Below are 21,774 nucleotides of genomic sequence, written 5' to 3'. Positions count from 1 at the left end.
CTCAATATTTAGATTTTTTTGCTCCCTCAGATTCCAGATTTTCAAATATTGTCCTCTCCTAACAAACCATACATCAATGGAAAGATTATTTATTCAGCTTTCATATGATGCTTGAATCTCAATTTTTAAAAAAATTTACCCTTATGACTGGTTTTGTGCTCCAGGGTCACAATTTAGCAACTTTTCAGTCGAGCAACGCAGATGTGGAACGCGCGTGCAAGCGCCGGTGTGTTGCCCTGGTGACGGTGGCGCGAGAGCGCGCGCGCGCGAGAGGGAGAGAATCGGTGAATGAGTCGGTGAGATCGGTTTAACGGAATCTTCGCTCTCTGATGTTTGAAATCACCGACTGTCTTTAGCGGGAGCGTCCGGTTGAGGAGCGCGCAAACGTGAGTAGCTTTTGTTCTCGCAGATTTACCTCAGATTTCTGCTTTTACCTCACTTTCACCTCACTTTTACCTCAGATTAACGGAAATACATCAGATTAATCGTGTTTAGAGCAGCTCGAGGTGAAGACTGCAGTCGGAAAACTGCTCGTTTCAATCGGTTTTCGGTCTTTTATCGTCGGTGTTTCCAGAACGGAAAGTCGTGGCAGGAGAAAACAACGAGTTCCTTCTTTCTTTCTTTCTTTCTTTCTTTCCTTCTTTCCTTCTTTCTCTCCTTCTCTTTCTCTCTTTCTCTGGATTGTAAGTTAAGTGTTTGTATTTGTTTTAATGTGATATAACGCAGTGTTTTCTCCGTGAATCGCGTTATTTGCGTTATTTCATTGATTACACGTCACTGTGTGGATTGTTAAACAACATTAACGGAAATCTCCTAGTTTTATAATAAATCAAAGATGCTATCCTGATAACTGTACCGTGGTATTTTATGAGTGCATACCATGGTAAATCAGTGTTAAACTGCAGAGGAGATGCATGCCAGGCTTTTTCTACATTATTCTCATTTCTGGCTAACTTTAGGAGAAATAATTCAAGTATTGATGAGATATGAATCAATATGTTTATCTGTATTGTTTTACTTCTGTTATTATCAGGCAGAGAAGGGAAAGTAATTATATTTATGCATTTCCCACAATTTAAATACAGTTGTGTCAGATTTAAATCACTCTAAACACTAATTAAGTCTCTCTGCAGTGCATTATAAAATCTGATTTTTAAAAACAACTAAAGTGGTATATTTTTTTATAATATCCCTGCTTTAAAGACTAAACTGAAAAGAATTTTGTGTAGAAATAGTTTATACTCAGAAAGTTTGAAAAAAATGCAATTAACAAATTGAATGAAATGTAATAGTTTGAAGTAGAAATACTGTATGATCATACTCCAGTAATCTTTATTCTTCCAGTAATACTCCAACAGTCTTTATTAAGCTGAAAAGCATTTTCTTCAGTGTAGGATCCAGCTGCATCCCACAATGCCTTGGGCCCTCAGTCAGATTGAGTGTGATGCCTTTTTTCCGGCGCTGGCCCTTTAAGGTCTGTTTGAGGCGAGCTGGTTTACCAGGCAGCGCTCGGTCATCAGTGAACGCTCACTTTATGGAAGCTAAGAATAAGAGCGTGGACGGTCCTGCCGACCATAAAAACACAGACACTTCATTACAGGCCGCTCAAGCCAAGAGAAAACACACGTGTCCCTCTCATGCGCTGCCAACACAGAGACGAACTCAGAGCCCAGTTGTCCTGCGCTGTTTGTGGGCCGTCAGGTAAACACTGTGCTGTTTAGATCTCAGACCACACAGTCTGTCTGCGTCCCATATCTGTGAGTCCGGAGCCTAGTGAGCATTTCAAACCATCATAGGCACACTAACAGAAACATCATGGCCAAATTCTAATAAAAAAACCCCACATTGACAGTGATTTGCAGTGACAAAGTGACTTTTTAGACATTTTAGAACTACAGTCATTAATTTTTAACTGTGATAATTCATTTTAGAACTATAGTGATTCATTTTTGAGCTATAATAATTCAATTTAGGACTGTATTGATTCATTTCTGAACTATGATTCATTTTAGATCCACAGTACTTCATTTTTGAAGTATAATGATTTAGTATGAACTATAATATTTCATTTTAGAACTGTAATGATTTGTAGTGTTACTGCAATTATTCAATTTGGAACTTTAGTGATTTATTTTTGAACTACAGTGATTCATTTTTTAAATATAATGATTCATTTTAGAACTGCACTGATTTATTTTACAATTGTATCAATTCATTTTTCAGAATACTTGCGTAGTGATAACATTTTTAGAGGTATTTTACAGTAAGATCATCTGTAACACGAGCCAGAGTGTGTCTGTGTGTGTGAATGAGAAACCCGAGACAAGCGCAGTGTTAAGATGCTAATTGAATGTGTGCTTGGAGGTCAAAGGTCAAGCAGACACTGCGCTCATCAGCATTCAAACCCGAGGCTTTCTGATGGTGTGGATGTGTAGTTTTGTAGGCACACGGTGAATCTGGATGTGGCTGGTTCTGTTTAAGCGCAGAAGGGCTTTAAATGGGTCACATTACGTGCTGGAGTTTCCATGCAGCGCTCCCAAAAGGAGCATGTTTGATTGAATTAAAACCAGCCGAGCTGCACTGCCTTCAAATCAAGCCCAGAGCTCAGAGCGCCAGCCGTCACACACACACACACACACACACACACACACACACACACGCTCGCACACAGAGTGTGTGTCCGTCTGATGTCAGCTGACCTGTAGCTCATGTCTTCATTGTGCTCTGTGTGTGTGTGCGCTCTGTGTGTGTGTGTGTGTGTGTGTGTGTGTGTGTGCGCTCTGTGTTTGTGTGTGTGTGTGCACGCAGTGAGGCTGGTGTTCAGGGTTTGTGCTGTAGTGTGGGTCAGTCATGCACACTGATAAGATTAGTGCTGTAGTAAAGCAGTCTGTCGTTCTTATCTCTCTCTCTCTAACGTGTATGTTTTTCATCTGTGCTGCGTCAAGCAAATTCCTCTTTCTCTGTCTGTCTGTCTGTCTGTCTTTATCTCTCTCTAGCTTTCGCTCTCTGTCTTTGTCTCGTGTGTGTCGTCCTGCTGAGTTCATGCTGTGTTTTCTGTGAAAGCAGCAGGGTGTGTTTTAGGATGGAGGAACCCCCGCACACTTCAGGACAGTTGTTGTCTGTCTTTGTTCTCAGGGGACGCTTGTGCTCGGGGCCCCGCTGGAGCCGCCTGTATTATTCATCTCTGCGCTGCTGCACTGTTGACCGTGTCTGTTCACTATATTATTGTGTAGTGCAAACACACTCGAGTGTGATCCAGTTATCATGATGTGATGTGTTTATAACCCACAGCTGTATGCAAACGAGCGGGTGCACTGGCCAATCACGATAAGTCTGATTTTCTTAACTGCAGTGATTAATTTATGAACTGTAGTGATTCATTTTAGAATTGTAGTGATTTATTTTTAAGCTATAGTGTCATTTTTAACTATAGTGATTTATCTTAGAACTACAGTGATTCATTGTGGATAGTGATTCATTTAGAACTGTAATGACTCATTTTAGAACTATAGTAATTTATTTTAGAACTATATTAATTTATTTTTTAACTATAGTGATTCATTGTAGAAAAATCGTGATTCATTTATAACTAATGATTCACTTTAGAACCACAGTGATTCATTTTAGAACTATAGTGATTCATTGTAGAAATATCGTGATTAATTTAGAACTTCTTTCATTTTAGAACCACAGTAATTCATTTTAGAACTATAGTGATTCATTGTAGAAATATCGTGATATTTCTACAGTTAAAAATATCTTCCCATCAGGGTCCGTATGGTGTGTGTTTGATGATGTGCTGTGTTTGGACACAATGACCCACCTGCCCTCCTGCTGAGCAGAGGAAACCCCCCCCATAACAAACACCATAAAATAGAGCTGCTGAGATCAGACCTGCTCTTCCTCTCTGAGTGTGTGAGGGTTCACTGTAAGTACACACTACAGTCTGCTCACTGCTGAGGGCCCACTAGAGCAGCGGTTCAGACAATCAAAACCCACATCTGCTGCAATAACACTCAAAAATATGATGTCAGTTTAATGTTGTACATCTTTATTTTTAGTGGGGATTTCACATTTTTATTAATGCCATGTTAATATAGCAGAGTTAAATAATTTTAAGACTTATCAGAGTTAGTTTGCTGAGTCCTCAGGATGACTTAAAAGTATTTTAAGATGAATATATTATGAATATTAATATTATAAAAATGTATATTATTCAGGGTTAGTTAACTATAGTTAAGTAAAACTGAATCTAAGATTAAAACCAAAAAAACAAACTTACTAAAACATTAACTAAAATGAAAATGAAAACAGAAAATATAAAAATTAAAAATCCAAATATTAATAAAAACAAAAATAGTGTGTCACAATGATACTAAAATAACACTATAATTGATTACTATAATTAATTTTACTTATAATATAATCAGTAATATCATTATTATTAATATAAAGTAATATTATAATACATATAGTAAAATAATCCAAGGTAATTAATTGGGGAAGTCGTGGCCTAATGGTTAGAGAGTCGGACTCGTAATCCAAAGGTTGTGGGTTCGAGTCTCGGGCCGGCAGGGATTGTAGGTGGGGGGAGTGAATGTCCACTGCTCCGGGTGTGTGTTCACTGTGTGTGTTCATAGTGTGTGTGTGTTCACTGTGTGTGTTCATAGTGTGTGTGTGTGTTCACTGCTGTGTGTGTGTGTGCATGTTGGATGGGTTAAATGCAGAGCACGAATTCCGAGTATGGGTCACTATACTTGGCAGTATGTCACTTCACTAATTAATTAATGCTTTTTTTTTATGAGAACTATTTAAAAAATAATTTGGAAGATGTCTGGAATCATTTGAGGTTAATTGATAACTACATCAACTAATTGTTAATTGATAACTAAAGTCTGATTTATACTCGATGCTTAGTTTGTCCAAGGCTTTTTAATTGAAGTATGTTTTATTTTTTTATTGTATAAAATAGAATTAGAATTAATTTTGATACTATTTATATACTATTTGCTTAAAGTTGCCTTGTGTTTGATGTGAAATAAACCCAAAAGCTTAAGATTAATTTAATCGGTTTGTACATAAAGAAATTATTAATTCTTCAACTCATTCATCACTCGAGAAGTCTAACATGAAAATGACGACTTCTCACCGGTGATTCCCGATGGTTTTAGAGGACAATTACTCCTCGTCGCCCCCCTGACGTTTCAAAGAGTAGTACAACGGCGAACACAACAAGTATAAAAGCCTCGTCCGTTTGGGAAGGTGTGTGCGCAGTCAGCGGAGGCTAGGTATAGTATATGAAGTATAAATCTTTATATTGAGTCTTTGAATGTTGTTCAATGTGATTGAGAACGGCTGTTTTAGACGCTCGTGTGGCAGATCGTCACATTCAGCATAGACTGACATTATCCTTCAGTGTGTGTGTGTGTGTGTGTGTGTGTGTGTGTGTGCGTTTGGTTCTTTGCATGAAGCGTTTCAAAAACAGATGTCATTAAGCCCAGAATCTGTGACGCCTGTTAGTGTAAACCGTTCACTGCTGGTCAGCCGTTTGCTTCATTCTGAGGGATGCTCAGTAAAAACAGGGTGTTGATGTGACCCACGTCCAGCAGCGGCTCCGGTAATAATCCTGACGAGTGTGACACATGAGCTGAGCGTGAATACAGTCAGTAGGTGAGCTGGACAGCGGGTCCAGGTCTTGTGTGTGTGTGTGTGTGTATTTGTGTGTGTGTGAGAGTCCGTGTCTGTGTGTGTGTGTGTGTCCTGCAGCAGGAACAGATTAAATTTACAAACAGTGGTTCTGAACAATAGTTCTGCGGATATCCTCCTCCTGCTGCAGGGGCTGCTGGGAGGTCCAGAGGGGTCAGACGCTCAGAACTGCTCTCTCTCTCTCTCTCACACACACACACACACACTCACACACTCACTCACACACAGGAGTTTCTGCTTGACCACCCACTCAGACGTCTGCTGTTCTCCATCATGTGCCCCGAGGAAACCAGGAAGTGACCTCTTCATCTAATTGATCTTCAGCTCCACACAGAGCTCAGTATGCAGCGCTGCTGATCATCACAGTCAGTGTGCAGGACACAACATAACCACACTGCATCATCAAATGACCATCACATGACCTCCGTTAATTCAGTGAACAGCTCATAGATCAGCTTTCTTTATAAAACATAGTTTCAAAGCGGCTTTACAGAAAAATATTTTAAAAATTAAAACGCAACGCAAAATTTCTCAAAAAGAAAAAAACAAAACAAAAACATTTCATGGAGCTCTTTTATTGTAAAACAATTAATAAATTAAATTATTAAAGTTTTAAAGTTACAATTGATTGGACATGGTTTCTGATTGTTAAAACTATTAAATCATTAAAATGCTAAATTAAAACAGAAGTCACAGAATTTCAGAAAATAAAGCATATCACAAAGCCCCAAAAAATTAAGTTTTTGTCATATTTTTAATAAATTGTTGGTAAATTGTAGAAGTATCATGATTTTTAATTAATTAGACATGCTTTTTAATTACTAAAATTTGATATAACCATTTAAACCAGAACAATTAAAATGGAGAAAACAGAATCCAGAAAAAAAATAATTTTTTGGAGTATTTGATAGTGATAGATATTACAGTCAAAGACATTGCACATGTTCTGATTGGCTCATGCAGCAGGCCATGTGTGTTCCACGCACACGTATGAAGTATGTTCTGTTGAAGCGTTTAATGTGTGTGTGTGTGTGTGTGTGTGTCAGTCAGAGCAGACCCTTAGCTGCTGCTTTTCATCATGTGACCTACAGCCGGTCTCTCCTGAGGCATCATGGGAGCTGTTCACCAAACAGCCGCAGGTGTTCTCCCAGCTGAATTACAGCACTCCTGGTTTTCCCACGATCCGTGGAGTGAACTAGTGAAGTGTTTAGTGAAGTATGAGCACTTCCTGTGATGACAGCAGAAGAAACTTGAACACACTCTCCGTTTGTGCTGTGTTGTGAAGGATTGTGACAGTTCACTGGCAATATCGCGCTCATAATTGAAAGCGATTCGTCTGCGATTATGAGCGCGATATTGCCTAGCTTGTCAGTGAACTACGGCTCTGTGTAGTAAATGTCGTTCCATCTGAAAACAGCTGATGGTGATTTACTGCTAATCACGGAACCGGCTTTACTGACTAGATGCGCATGATAATCGAATTCGATTAATTGCACAGCCCTAGTTAGTGAGCGTGTTTGTGTGTATGTGAGTGTGTGTGAGTTACGTTCCAGGAATGACTGTGGGGCTGGTGCTGATGATGTTGTGATGTTATAATGAGTTTCTCCTGGAGATTCTCACTGCTGGACTGAGTGCGTTTGGCTGCATTTCATCAAGGATCATGTGTTTGTTTTATCAACCAATAGTCCGCTCAGGGAAGGGTTGCCATGGTAAAGCTCTGAGTTTGATCCCAGGTTCCTCTCTTCTCAGTGTGTGTGCATCATAACTATGATCTCACTGAACACACGTGTGCATGAGGGCCGTTTTTCCATGAGCATCAGGGCCTTCTGCTGGTCAGTAATCATCACTCCACGAGTCGACGGAGCCAGATGGAGATGAGATGATTTCAGATGATCTCAGCTCAGCGTTTCTGAACTACAGGATTAGGAGCAGTTAAACGTTAAAAAAATTTACATCAAAATCTTGAATTGGTCAAACCGCAAATCTATTTTTGCTGTGTCGGCTGTGCTCGTGTGAGGTCTGGTTTAATGTTCATCAGTGTTTGTGTTCATGGGATTTTTCTCTAGTCTCTGTTTGTCTGTTTCTGCCGTTCCCGTCATTCAGCTGCTCAATAATCAGCATATAAAATCTATACTATAAAATGTGACACGTATGCTCACACGAGTCACATGACCAGTGTTTCTCAACCCTGTGTCGTTATCACAGGAACTAAAGACATGAGTTCTGTTCTGATGATCGTGACGCTGATCCGAATCATGTGATTAGGGTGGAGATCCTGACCATCATATTATCATCATGTTCATCGTACATTCACAGTTTTATGAGCAGATGAATGATGGGATGATGAACTTTAGCATCATTAGACTTTAGACAGCAGGACTTCATCAGCTCCTGCCAGACCGTGTGTTATTGTAACCCAGATTTGGCTGTAGACGGGCCCCTTGGGGGCGGAGCCTGCAGGGGGCGTGGTCAGAGCGATGACATCACTGCAGCAGAGCGCCATTCACACTGAGAAGTGAATGAGACGAGACGCTTCAGTGAGTTAATCAGAGCTGAAACCAGGTATTTACCTGAGAGAGAGAGAGAGTGTGTGTGAGTGTGTAAATGTGTTTATTATACTTGTGAGGGGCAAATGTCCTCTTATATAGTGAAATATCATGACAAGCCAGGAGATTTTAGTGTCCTCACTAGTTAAAAACGCTCATAAATCTGTCTAATCGTGTTTGTATTTGAATCTAGTGTTTTCTGCGGGTTTCTGTGATGGTTTGTTTTGGGTTAAACTGATAAAAATCGTTAACTTGAGAGTAAAAGTAACTTGAGAGTAGTGAAACAAACATACGTGTGTGTGTGTGTGTGTGTGTGTGACTTTGTGAGGAGCTCAGGGTGTAAAAAGCTGATCTCACAGACACACACACACACACACACTTGTGAGGTTTTTTATCAATCATCAGGTTGCAGTCAGCAGAGGTCAAAGGTCAAGGCCTTTCAGAAAGTCATGTGATCTGAGCATTTGGTTTCAATCTCTCATTTGTGTTTCAGACAGAATAAGGCCTTGTGTGTATACCTGCATGTGTGTGTGTATGTATTAGTGTGTGTGTGTGTGTGTGTGTATTAGTGTGTGTGTGTGTGTGTGTATTAGTGTGTGTGTGTGTGTATTAGTGTGTGTGTGTGTGGGTTCAGGAAATCCCTCTTTGTTCTGAAGTTGTTTTGTTTCAGTTGATCTTGTTAGTAGTGTGTCTTTAGCCCGATTCGGACGGTAATGGTTTCTCAGGGGGACGTAAGTGATTTTCTCCATATTCAGGGGGTAGTTGGTGATTTAATTGCCGTCCGAATCCAGGACGTCTGTGTTTTTCTCTCACCACCCCTGTGAAAATCCCCAGCCAAATTACTTACTGTTTTTTGACAAACACCAAGGTCGTGTGGTAATTTAATTGCTGTCCGAATCTACATCTCTGAGTTTATGAGAAGATACCGATTCAAAATTCAGCGTTTAACCCCGTTTTGAACACTCCCGAACACCGTACGGTAACTGTTGTGCTTCGGTGTAATTTGCAAATATTTATTTCTGAAATGCTGGAGAGTATTTAAAAGAATAATACTTAATAACTGCTCCACCACGGGAGTGAGTGCAGAAAGAGAAGAAAAGCACATAAACATTCTTTTTTTAGGCAACGGCAAGGATGCAATACAATTTTAAAATGTGTATTATAAACGGAAATATATTGCGTATAATTATATACAACTATAGGGCGTATTTTCCTATTTTTAAACAGGAGATTTAAATAATCAAATAATAAATAGGATTATACATTTTAAAATAGGCTTGGAATAATAAGAATACATTTTACACAATAATAAGAATAAATTTGTAAATAAAATTGATTGACTGGTCACGTGAGCAGTGCGTTCTCTGGTTCGTAGGATCACAGAACTCACTCCACTGTGAATAAATCACCGTCCGAATCCATGAGTTTTATCACTGAGCTCATATGTAAATTAATTTTTACAGACATCCATTTGAGAAACAATTACCATCCGAATCGGGCTTTAGTGTGTGTGTGTGTGTGTGTGTGTGTGTGTGTGTCTGTGTGTGAGTTTATGAGTCGCACACATGTGACGATCATTATTTGCAGTCGGTCTTTTTTTCTACTCAAGTCAGTTGCGTCAGACTGGTTATAAGGGCTGTGTTTATGGAACTGGCTGCTGGTCAGAGTTACTCGTGGGAAACTTTGAGTTAGATGTGTGTGAATTACAGGCTGTTGTTGATTGTAATGAGATGTAATTGTTAGTGTTGATGCTCCTGTTTGACGTTCTGAGCTGTTGATGAAGCACAGATATACTTCTCATCAGAAAACATGAGCGTTTGAGCTTCTTTATGACAGGGCAGACTCATTCCCCATCAGTCCTTGTGCAGCGCAGGAGTGATGAACACACAGATGAAGCGTCATGTTCCTGCAGTGAATCATGGGTGTTTAACCCGTGACATCATCCACATGTGTTTGTGGTCAGCAGCTGAGTCTCAGAAGAACACAAACACAGCATCAGCACATCACACTCGCACTGAGATCTCCGGCACCATTTGTATTGACAAAGCATTAAAATAATACAAAACATAAAAATTGTGTAGAACAACGAGTTTGAACAAGCAATATGGAAGGAAATAAACACACACACACAAAAACTGATTATAAATAATTATAATACAGAGATCATGTGAATTATAAAGAGTGTATTGTGTTATTCTGAATATTTAGCTGAATTTGAGCTTTGTTTGTGTGGAAACTTGTTTTGCAATTTTTACCTTTTTCTCGGAATTCTGAGTTTATATCTTGCAATTCTGTTTCACAGTTGCATTAAATTCAAATTGAGATAAAAAGTGGCAATTACTTTATTTTTTATGGCGTGATTGGGGGGGGGGGATAAACTTTTTTTAGTTTACACTTTATTTTAAGGTGTCCTTGTTACAGTGTAATTATAACAGTTTGGTTTAGGGTTGCTTGCATGCAATTATGCATAATTTATCATTATTATAATAGTAAGTACATGTGACGTGTAACAAGGACACCTTAAAATAAAGTGTTTTTATTTTTATTCTGTGATGAAACAAGCTGTTTGTGATGTTTCAGGTGATGTTTTTAACTATATTTCTGTTTTCCTGCAGTCATGTTTGTGAGATGATGGTTGAATCTAAGATGTAGAATCCAGACGAGGAGGAGGAAGAGAGACAGAAAGAGGAAGGAACTCGTGTCTGAACGACACACTGAGAGAGAGATAGCTATTCCAGCCATACACCACACCCGCAGCTCCTGTGTCCTTCGACCTCAGCCACACCATGTGTCACGTGATCGTGACGTGCCGCTCGATGCTGTGGACGCTGCTGAGCATCGTGGCGGCGTTCAGTGAGCTCATTGCCTTCATGAGCACCGACTGGCTGGTGGGCTTCCCGCGGACGCCCGGGGAGACGTACCGCCCCACGCTGGGCATCTACGGCCGCTGCATCCGTCTGCCTCAGTTGCGGCGCGGAGTCCTCTGCGGACCGTACGCTGTGCACTTCACCGAGATCGCCAGCCGCTTCTGGCAGGCCACCTCCATCTTCCTCGCCGCCGGGATCCTGCTGCTGAGCGCCGTGGCCTTCATCTCCGTCTTCACCATGTGCTTCCAGAGCATCATGAAGAAGAGCATCTTCAACGTGTGCGGACTCCTGCAGGCCATCGCAGGTGAGATACACACACACACACACACACATACACACACATTGGGATGCAGGGATTGTGTGATTATCCTGATCGATTGCTTCAGTCTGTTGTGCTGCTGAGAGGTTTGCATTTGTAGCTCCGCTGTTTTATTGAATCTTTACCATACTTTCACTCTCTGTTGTTTAAAGTGATAATATATAACAAAATTCCCACCATATTTCTGGTATTAATTATCAAACTAATCTAACTAATTTGATCGTTCGCTTTTAAAACCGCGAGTGCAGCGCGTAAGCATTCGTTAGCTGGTTAGCTTGTTACTCGCGGTTCCATTTGTGCCTATTATTGTTTTCTTTTTTCTCGCTCCGTTTTCATTTCTCTCTCTCTCCGTTTTTCACAAGTTCATGAAACAACAGTGGTAAGTGGTAAGTTAAGTTGGTATCATTCCTCTATCATGGTGAGTAATGGCTTCTCCTTTTCTTGTTGTTTGCACTTTGTCACATGTATAGTTTATCTCTCTCTGTCGGCGACGAGGGATCCACATGTGACAAATGCAGGGAAATAGTTAGGCTGACAGAGAAGATTTCAGAATTAGAGACACGCATCCAAACTGTAGTTGAGGACAGTAAGAATGTGAGGGCTGTAGATACTGCTTTGGATGCGACTAGCTCAGGGAGTCCTGTACATTGTTCGGTTCCGGTAGAGTCTGTGCAGCAGGGCAGCTGGGTGACTGTGAGGCGGCCTAGTCGCGGGTCAAAACACCGCTCTTACGTTCCGATCAGAACATCAAACAGGTTCACCCCACTTAGTGACACACCCACTGAGAAACCTGATGAAAGTGCTCTAGTTATTGGTGATTCTATTGTACGGAATGTGAAAATAGAGACACCAGCCGCCATAGTCCATTGATTACCGGGAGTCAGAGCGCCTGACATCTTGGCAAATTTAAAAGTGCTGGCTAATGCTAAACGTAAATTCAGTAAGATTGCTATTCACGTCGGCGCTAATGATGTTTGACTTCGCCAGTCGGAGATCACTAAAAATAATGTTAAAGAGGTGTGTGAACTTGCAAGTATGATGTCAGACACTGTAATATGCTCTGGTCTGCTCCCTGCTTACCGTGGTGAGATTCATAGCAGACTGTCGTCACTCAATGGCTGGATGTCTAAGTGGTGCCCGCAGAATAACATAGACTTTATAGACAATTGGCTGAGTTTTTGGGGCAGACCTGACCTGTGGAAAAGAGATGGTGTTCATCCCTCCTGGGGTGGTGCTGCTCTTCTCTCTAGAAATATGGCACATAGTCTTAGAGATCATACTTGACTAACTGGGGCCCAGGTCAGGAAGCAGACAGACTGGATAAACCGACCGTCTGCTAGCCGCCTCACGTCACAGAAGTCAGTTAATTCTCAGCACATAGAGACTCTTTCACCTAGATATCACACTATAGAGACTGTGTCTGTTCCCCGAACTAGAAAATACAGAAAACTTCCAAACCAAATTAAGAGTAACAATTTAATTGATGTTCAACAAATAAAAATGAATTGACAAAGAAACAATTGATAAAGCTTGGCTTACTGAATATCAGGTCCCTTTCTACAAAAGCACTTTTTGTAAATTATTTGATCAATGATCATAACCTAGATTTGCTCTGTTTGAAAAACTAATACCAGATGAATACATTACTTTAAACGAGTCCACCCCCCAAGACTACTGCTATAAAAATGAGCCACGTCCAAAAGGTAAAGGGGGAGGTGTTGCTACAATTTATAGCAATATATTCAGTATTTCTCGGAGGACAGGCTTTAAGTATAACTCATTTGAAGTTATGGTGCTGCGTATAACATTATCTAGAGAAACACGTGTTAGTGATAAATCCCCTGTGATGTTTGTACTGCTACTGTATACAGGCCACCAGGGCACCACACCAGGGTTATTATAGTTTTGCATTTTTCATTAGTTTTTATTTTTATTTCGTTTTGACTTTTTGTTTTCAAATTCAGTTTAGTTTTAATTAGTTTTTAAAGTGAGTTTGCTAGTTTAGTTTAGTTTTTATTTTTTGAAAATGCTTAGTTTTAGTTTAGTTTTTATTAGTTTTAGTGTTAGTTTTAGTCTTTTTTTGTAATTTGGGTTATTTGTCAGGGGCAAGATTCAAAAAGGTCAGAAAAAGTATTGTGTAATAATAACTCAACAAAACCATCCTACAATTTTAGAAAATATTTATTCAACAATAACACCAGTACATAAAATGTACATATGGGCACAAATATGTATGTAAACCGTCTCCGCAGTAAGTGCAAAATGTGTAAGTGACGTACGTGTGCCAAGAAAAAAACAAAATAGCCAACAGACTAAAGAAGACATACATGAACCACATGTATTCAACCCATTTTTGAGCCACACAAGACATTTCTGTCAAGATTGTCAGGGAGCTCAATCTGAGAAAAGAACATAACTAATAAAAAAAATAAATAAACTTGTGTCCCGACAAGTTCCAACATGGTAAACAAAATGTTTAAAATACAGCTTTTCAATTTTTTTTTAGTGTGGGTGTGTGCATGAGTGAGTGTGCATGGGTGAGTGAGCATGTGTGAGTGTTTGCGCGTGCGATCGCGAGTGAGCAAGAGTGTGTGTGTGTGTGTGTGTGTGTGTGCGAGTGAGCAAGAGTGTGTGTGTGTGTGTGCGAGAGTGTGTGAGCATGTGTAAGAATACCTCTTACAAAATCCACACGCCGTACCAAAAATCTACACATGTTCTAGAATTCACACCCTACAAATACCACAGCTGTACAATTTTCACACGCTATACTAAATTTACCCTATAGCCTACAGTCAATAGCCTACTCATCTGGATTGAAGCAGCAAACATTCAGTGTAAAAGTAAAAAAATTACATAACATTATTTTATATTTGAATCACAGCTTATATAGTGTTTTGACATCGACAACCACAACCAAAAAGTGCATTTTACCTCAAACTTGCGACTAGTTAACTTTCTAAAGAAGGCATAATCGCTTCTCGGGTCAACATTAACACACTGACAAAATTATATTCAGAATTTAAAATATTTAAATTAATGTTTGATTGAAGGTGTTCAAGAGATGGAGATACCAACCTTTCGCGAACTTTCAACGTCGAACGAAGTGTGCACGGAGGGGAGGGGCTGTGTGTGTGTGTGTGTGTGTGTGTGCGCGCATGTGAGAGACACATGAGTGACAGAGAGGCGGAGGGAGAGCAGGGAAAGGAAGTGCAGCTGAACGAATACGCTGCATGTTCTAAATAGCGTTAAAAAATTAAAGACCTTGACAAAGACGAAAACTAAGGACATTTACTCTATAATTTTATTTTATTTTAGTTAGTTTTGCCAAACACACATTACAGTTTTAGTTAGTTATCGTTTTTTTGTAATGCCTCGTTTTTATTTTTATTTCAGTTAACGACAATGTTTTTTCCCACCTAGTTTTCGTTTTTTCGTTCGTTTTCGTTAACGATTATAACCTTGCACCACACAGACTTTATTAAAGAATTTGCTGATTTTCTATCTGAGTTAGTGCTGGCTGCAGATAAAGTCTTAATTGTTGGCGATTAAACTGTACATGTGGCAAGCAGTCACACACACACACACACACACACACACACTCAGACTGTGCTTATGAGGTCACATTGCATTATTAGATACTCATCCCATAATGCATTGAGAATGATGTGATGATCAATAAATAACCATACAAATGAAGACATGAGGAGGAATCATTGTGGATTCAGAACATCAGAAGAGATGCAGTGAAGCGCTGTCTGTGTGTGTGTGTGTGTGAGAGCGAGAGAGAGAGTTTAATGGTCAGGTGTGAGTGAGTGTGTGCAGCTTTGAGACCTTCAGATCCTCAACAACATGTGGAAAGAATTTATGACCTACTTTCATTTCCTCACATTATAGCAGACCGACACAAACAAACAAACACACACACACACACACACACACACTCTCAGGTTCGGCTTCGGGGTGTTGAGCGGTTAGTACAGTTAACCTGGTCACACGCCCCTGTGACCTCACACCTGATCACATGTGCTGCATTCAACAGGAAGTGACATCCACACTATGTTTGATTTCCAGAACAAATACCTCAGCTTTCTTAAATCAAGACACATTTACTCGTGAAGGAGAATCAAAGAAGATGAGTCTTGTTTTAAGAGAAATTAATCAAAAATAAAATGAGTTTAAGCTTATATCTGCCAGTGGGCTCCGAAATATACACTTCATTCAAAAGGAAACGAGTTGAGTTGAGTTTGACTTGACAGATATTTGTTCTTGATTGTTCTGGAAAACAAGGCACAAATACAGAGAAAGAAGTTGATGATTCATCAGAGCGTCTCAAGCGCTGTTATTTTCCCAATGCAGAAAACATGGATGGAAACACAGCATCCAGTCATAAAAGTGGAAGCTTGCTGTATAAAGTGGATTGTCTTGGAATTTAACAATGAAATATAAATCAAACATAGAGCTGAACAACCCTAGTAAAAAAGTAATATATTTATTATATGTATTATATGTTTTTTCTTAAGTATAGTTCAAATCTATTAACATATTTACTAGGGATGCACCGATACTGGTATCGGGTCGATACTGAGCTCATGTACTCGTATTCGTTAAAATACGCCGATACCACGCATGTGATCAGTGCCATATTCAGACAAAGAAACACCAACAACAGAAAAACAGACAGCAGAATGTAGTTATTAGAGATTAAGGATGTCTAAAAATGTACATGCAATGAATATAATGTTAAACATTCAGTATTAATGCCTGTATAGCTGATGTGAGCAAGCTGATAAGCAAAACACTCTGAGTGGATCCAGCGCGCGGCGGCGCAGATGCGCGAGCTTGTCGAGTGAATATCCCTTTCTCACAGATATCACTGGAAAGTTTGTACTTCGGTCGGAAATGTCAAAAACGAGTAAGTAAAACAATGCACAAGTTACTTAACAGTAGGGAGAGAGAGATAGAGAGAACGCGCGCGCACTTCTGTGGTGTGATCTTTATTGATGTTCGCTCAGCACGCATCATTTGAATTAAAACTAAATCGTAAATATATGACAACATATAGGGGCATTCATTCACTTTAAACATCATTTATTTTTAACCTTAAGCATTGAACACGAGTGAAACACAAGTGAAACTATCAGCCTGTGTGAAACGCGCTAGGCTGTTCTGTACTTGTCCCTTTCATCTGCTCCGGTACACATAAGTGCGCGCGCTGTGCGTGTTTTCCTTGCTTCATGCGTGTTACTGCAATTATATGGCTTTGAAATCTAAATGTTTCAGATGAAAAAAAAAAAATTCTATATCTGAAAATGATTGATTTATAACGAGTGGTTCCCTGCATAATTACAGCAAAAAGCGTGGTTACAGCACTGAGCCGCTGCAATGGAGCAGCTCTAATGCTATTTAAGATGATGTACCATAGAGCAAATAAATTAATACAAAATTAACAGTGAAAGTAACAAAAAATTGTAAATTACATTTTAATGGGCATAATTAAGTGTGAAAAATAACCGAAGGATATACAGTCAAACCAAAAATTATTCAGAGACCAGATATTATTTTTTATTTTATTTTATTTTTTCTACTTTTCTTCTCTTAATATTTGTATACTTTATAATTGCATTGTCCTTGGAGCGGACCTGACCTACATTTCACTGCTGGTTATACTCTGTATAATTGTGTATGTGACAAATAAAATTTCAAGATTCTTGAATCTTGAATCTTGAATCTATTTATTTTTTTACTAGTGTGTGCAGGACACTATAGTTAATTTAAGTAACTGAGGATAGCAAAATAAAGTAAACTGTGACAAATTATACCCAAAAAGTCTTCATACAGTGGACTACCAGTAAAATTGATACAAAAGTGAGACCAAAAATTATTCAGACCAAGTAATGGAAAAAATGTAAATTCAGGCTTTCATGAAGCTGGTTTGCAGCATGCCCAGGAGACTACAGGCTGCCATTAAGGCTAAGGGTGGCCCGACAAAGTATTGATAGTTGTGTGAATATTGTCATACCAACAGCTGTCTGAATAATTTTGATTGATTGATAGAAAGGTATTATCAAGCAAAATTTGTTCTGACACAGTTTAACTTTGAGTTCTTGTAATATTTTATTAGCATTTTCTAAACTATAGCGAATAAAATGTGAGAAATGTTGAAGGTGTCTGAATAAATTTTGGTTTGACAGTATCTATTTGATAAATGAAGTTAATCAACTAACATTTTACATACTCATTTGTTTTCTTTACCCAATATTTAAAAAATGTAAAAATACAATAAAAATATCGGTATCGGCAAGTACCCAAAATGAAAGTATCGGTATCGGGCGAGTACTGGAAAAAGTGGTATCGGTGCATCCCTAATATTTACTAACAGATAACTCAAGACTTGCTGATATAAAAATGATAATTAAACTTTATTTGGATTACTACTTGTGCACAATGCACATTTCTTGATATTAAGTCTAAAATGTGCTTTAATGTCACTTTTGATGAGGATTGTATGATCTTTGAATAATATCGGTCTTTAAATGCAAAATATTTAAAGTGTACCTGAATTCTACTTGCAATAGTTCTACTTTAGCACAATCAAATGATCTTAAGTATATCTTTAATTGTACTTCAGCACTACTTCTGCACAATTAAACTGCATTAAGTACAAAATTAGTTGTTCCAATTTTGCAGGCTTTAAGTTTACCAGTTTAGTCTACTAAAGTACAATTGCAGGATATCTTAAGTACATAAGTATGAAAATGTATTTGTAATATACTTAGCATGAAATAAATATTTCAAATACATTTAAGTATATTTCTTTTTCACTAGGGAATTCATCACTTGTCTATGAATATGAAAGCACAGTGAAGTCTGCATGTAGTGTGTGTGTGTGTGTGTGTGTGTGTGTGTGTGTGCGTGCGTGTGTGTGAGTGTGCGTGTGAGTGTGCGTGTGTGTGTGTGCGTGTGTGTGCATGTGTGTGCAGGCTGCATATCATGTTGTTTATTACTGATCAGAGCTGAGTTGCACTAAATAAAGCCAAATAATCCACACAAGATGAAATCAACAGATGCAAGCAGTATTCGGTGAAGCCCGTGTGCATGTTTACTCTAAGTGTATAGAGATTTTCACGGAGGAAATTAACAAATATTCTGACTTTGAAGCATACTGCCACATAAAACTCCAAATATGAGCTGCTGTGAAAACTTCTCAAACACAGCTAGTTTTATCCAGAACCACTTCCAGAATTAAATACGGAGGGTGCTTCAGAAAGTGTGCTCTTCATTGCATATAAATGTTCACGTATAGCCTGTTTTTGTCCCGTCCATTTTTCCTTCGAGTGTGTATCCCGCATATGTGGATGTCATTCCTGAAACTTTGTAGTCTGTTTGTGGCTGAAAAATAAAATTTGATATAAAAAAGTTGAATAAATAATCTTTCCATTGATGTATGGTTTGTTAGGGCAATATTTGAAAATCTGGAATCTGAGGGAGCAAAAAAATCTAAATATTGAGAAAATCACCTTTAAAGTTGTTCAAATGAAGTTCTTAGCAATGCATATTACTAATCAAAAATTTAATTTACAAAATATCTTCATGGAACATGATCTTTATTTAATATCCTAATGATTTTTGGCATAAAAGAAAAATTTATAATTTTGATCCATACGTGAAGTGAAGTGACATTCAGCCAAGTATGGTGACCCATACTCGGAATTCGTGCTCTGCATTTAACCCATCCAACATGCACACACACACCATGAACACACACCCGGAGCAGTGGGCAGCATTTATGATGTTCAGTCTGGCTGTTTCTGTGCTGGCTGGTGTGGTTGGCTGTCTCTGTCTGTGCTCCAGCAGCCGTGTGTTCACCTGTGCATCTGTGTGTCTGCAGGTCTGTTCCTGATCCTGGGGCTGATGCTGTATCCCGCAGGCTGGGGTTCAGATAAAGTGCAGGGTTACTGCGGCCTCGACGCCTCGGCCTATCAGCTGGGCCTGTGCTCCATGGGCTGGGCCTTCTACACGGCTCTGGGCGGCACCGTACTCACCTTCATCTGCGCCGTGTTCTCCGCACAGGCTGAGATCGCCACGTCCAGCGATAAAGTGCAGGAGGAGATCGAGGAGGGCAAGAGTCTGATCTGTCTGCTGTGAGACGCCTTCTGTGTCTGCTTCTCATCATCTGATGTGTGTCCATCTGATGTAAATATATACGTGTAAATAATGTAAATATGATCGTGGAGGATCGTGGGATCCAGTCGCCCAGAAACCACTTGATCTCGTGTATGAGGAGATGAACACGAGTATGTGCCAAAATCACTGATGCTCTTCCAGTGACACAATCACAGCATCCTGATGCCTTGAGCCGCCCAACCAGACCAGAACCAGAGACAAGAGTGTGTGTGTGTGTCTGTGTCTGTCTGTCTGTCACCCCTTTTCCACCTAAGCAGTTCCAGTGCTGGTTCGGAGCCAGAGCCTAGTTTCAAACCGGTTCTTTGTTTTTCGACACCCAAAGCACCAGCTCCGACCAGTAAAAGCGGTTCGTAAGTAGCACCACAACATTGCTGGGCTAGAAGGAAGAACCGCTTGCGTCAGGGGCTGGGGGCGGGGTTACTGTGACCAACAAGACGAACAGAAACTTGGACCGCCATATTTGAAATAGCAGCTAAAACGCGAACACGTTTGATTTGCCGTGTTTGGATGCAGATGTAGGTTCGCAACGCCATGAACATCAATAGCACCATTGATGCACCTCGAACAAGCCTGTTGTGCCGCGCTAGTGAACCGAAACATGAAACGTATTGTGATGTAAGACCTGGCTCTGTATTGGCTCTCTAGCCTGTGGAAAAGCAACCGGTTCTTAAAGCGCTCGCCAGTCGAACTAACTAAGAACCGGCAATAGCACTGGCTCTTAACTGGCACCTGGAACTGCTTTGGTGGAAAAGGGTTATGTCTGTCTGTCTGTCTGCCTGTCTCTCTGTGTGTGTGTGTGTGTGTGTGTGTGTGTGTCTGTCTGTCTGTCTGTCTGTCTAGACAGACAGACACACACACACACACACTGACAGTCTGCTTTAGTTCACTAGTGTTCATCATCATCTCTGCCAAATAAAAAAGCCATGACTAAACACAAGTGTTGCTCCACTGTCTGTTTTTCACTTGAACTTCCTGCAAAGCACTCTGGAGGTCAGTGACCCCTGCAGCACTGGAGGAAGTGTGCGTGAGTGTGTGTGTGTGTGTGTGTGTGTGCGTGTGTGTGTGTGAGCAATTGCTCACATGGAATCTCTGAAGGAATAGCCCACATATGTCCATCAAACAGCTTTTGAGTCGACTGTCCAATTACTTATGAACTGTTGAAAAAGGAGGATGTGCATATCAAAGAGCTGTAATTCCTTAACCATTCCTTAAATTAAAGCTCAGAGTGTGCACTTTAAACCCATATTCATTATATAACTGTAACTTGAATATGTTTTGGTCAACATGTAAAATAATAAAAACTGTGCCTGTGTCCAAATATATATGGACCTGACTATATTAGACTTCATTTTGAGAAATGTGCATTGTGCACACGTGAGAAAGCATACAGTAGCATGAGAAGAGTCTACAATAAAGAATTAAATGATTTCTTTTAACCCATTAAATATTAAAATAAAAAATGCATTAATAAGAATTTCCCAGAAGGTCAAGAAATGCTATTTGAAAGGAGTTTTTGATGGTGTCCAGTCAGCTGATTAAAAACATCACAATAATCCACACCACTCCAGTCCATCAGTTAACATCTGGAGAAGACTAAAGATTAAACTAATCCATCATTAAGACATTTTTAAGTCCATAATCCATAACTACTGCTGTCAAACGATCGCATACAAAAAAGTTTTTGAAATATCTGTGTTCTGTGTGTATTTATTATGTATATGTAAACACACACACATACAGTATATATTCTGAAAATATTTACATGTCTATATTTATGGGCAAGATTGGGGGGGCATATCAAATCAGCAGCAAGAGTCCCAGCTCCAGTTTAGTAAACCCAGCCAAACTCTCTATTCTTCACTGAGCTGGATTGACACAATGCGTTGCAGTATATTAATATGGTAGCGCATTGTTTTGATGCATTGCTTTTTGTTTTTTGTGCTTTTTTATCTTGCCCCCTCCCTCCCCCGACTCGAGAGTCAAATGTCGCCCATATCTATATTTATATTCATATAATTTATATTATAAATATATTTAATATATAAACATAATTTTTTTTCTGAAATATATACATGCATGTGTGTGTGTTTACATATACATAATAAATATATACACACACACACACACACACACATATATATATATTATGTTT

At 39.4% G+C, this 21,774-nt stretch overlaps 1 protein-coding gene across 2 annotated transcripts; it reads left to right on the top strand.

Moving 5' to 3' along the window:
- Positions 1 to 200: 200 nt before the first annotated feature.
- On the top strand, positions 201 to 21,071 carry LOC306862602 (LHFPL tetraspan subfamily member 2a protein-like). 2 transcript variants are annotated; one of them, XM_079405493.1, is made up of 3 exons: positions 201 to 386; positions 10,868 to 11,423; positions 19,327 to 21,071. In XM_079405493.1, exons 2-3 carry the CDS (start codon positions 11,039 to 11,041, stop codon positions 19,581 to 19,583), a joined length of 642 nt encoding a protein of 213 aa, XP_079261619.1. In that variant the 5' UTR covers positions 201 to 386; positions 10,868 to 11,038; the 3' UTR covers positions 19,584 to 21,071. The 2 variants fall into 2 exon arrangements, with proteins under 2 accessions (XP_079261619.1, XP_079261620.1); XM_079405494.1 differs by lacking the exon at positions 201 to 386 and adding an exon at positions 8,221 to 8,268 and having other exon boundaries at positions 19,327 to 20,545.
- Positions 21,072 to 21,774: the final 703 nt, after the last annotated feature.

The sequence above is a fragment of the Barbus barbus genome, assembly GCF_936440315.1.
Source record: "Barbus barbus genome assembly, chromosome: 43".
NCBI lineage: Eukaryota > Metazoa > Chordata > Actinopteri > Cypriniformes > Cyprinidae > Barbus > Barbus barbus.
This window is presented reverse-complemented; position numbering and strand designations above follow the sequence as displayed.

Coding starts and splice junctions, on each gene's coding strand:
- LOC306862602 (XM_079405493.1), top strand. CDS start 11,039: ATGTGTCACGTGATCGTGACGTGCCGCTCGATGCTGTGGACGCTGCTG. Junction 11,424..19,326: donor ACTCCTGCAGGCCATCGCAG/GTGAGATACACA, acceptor GTGTGTCTGCAG/GTCTGTTCCTGATCCTGGGG.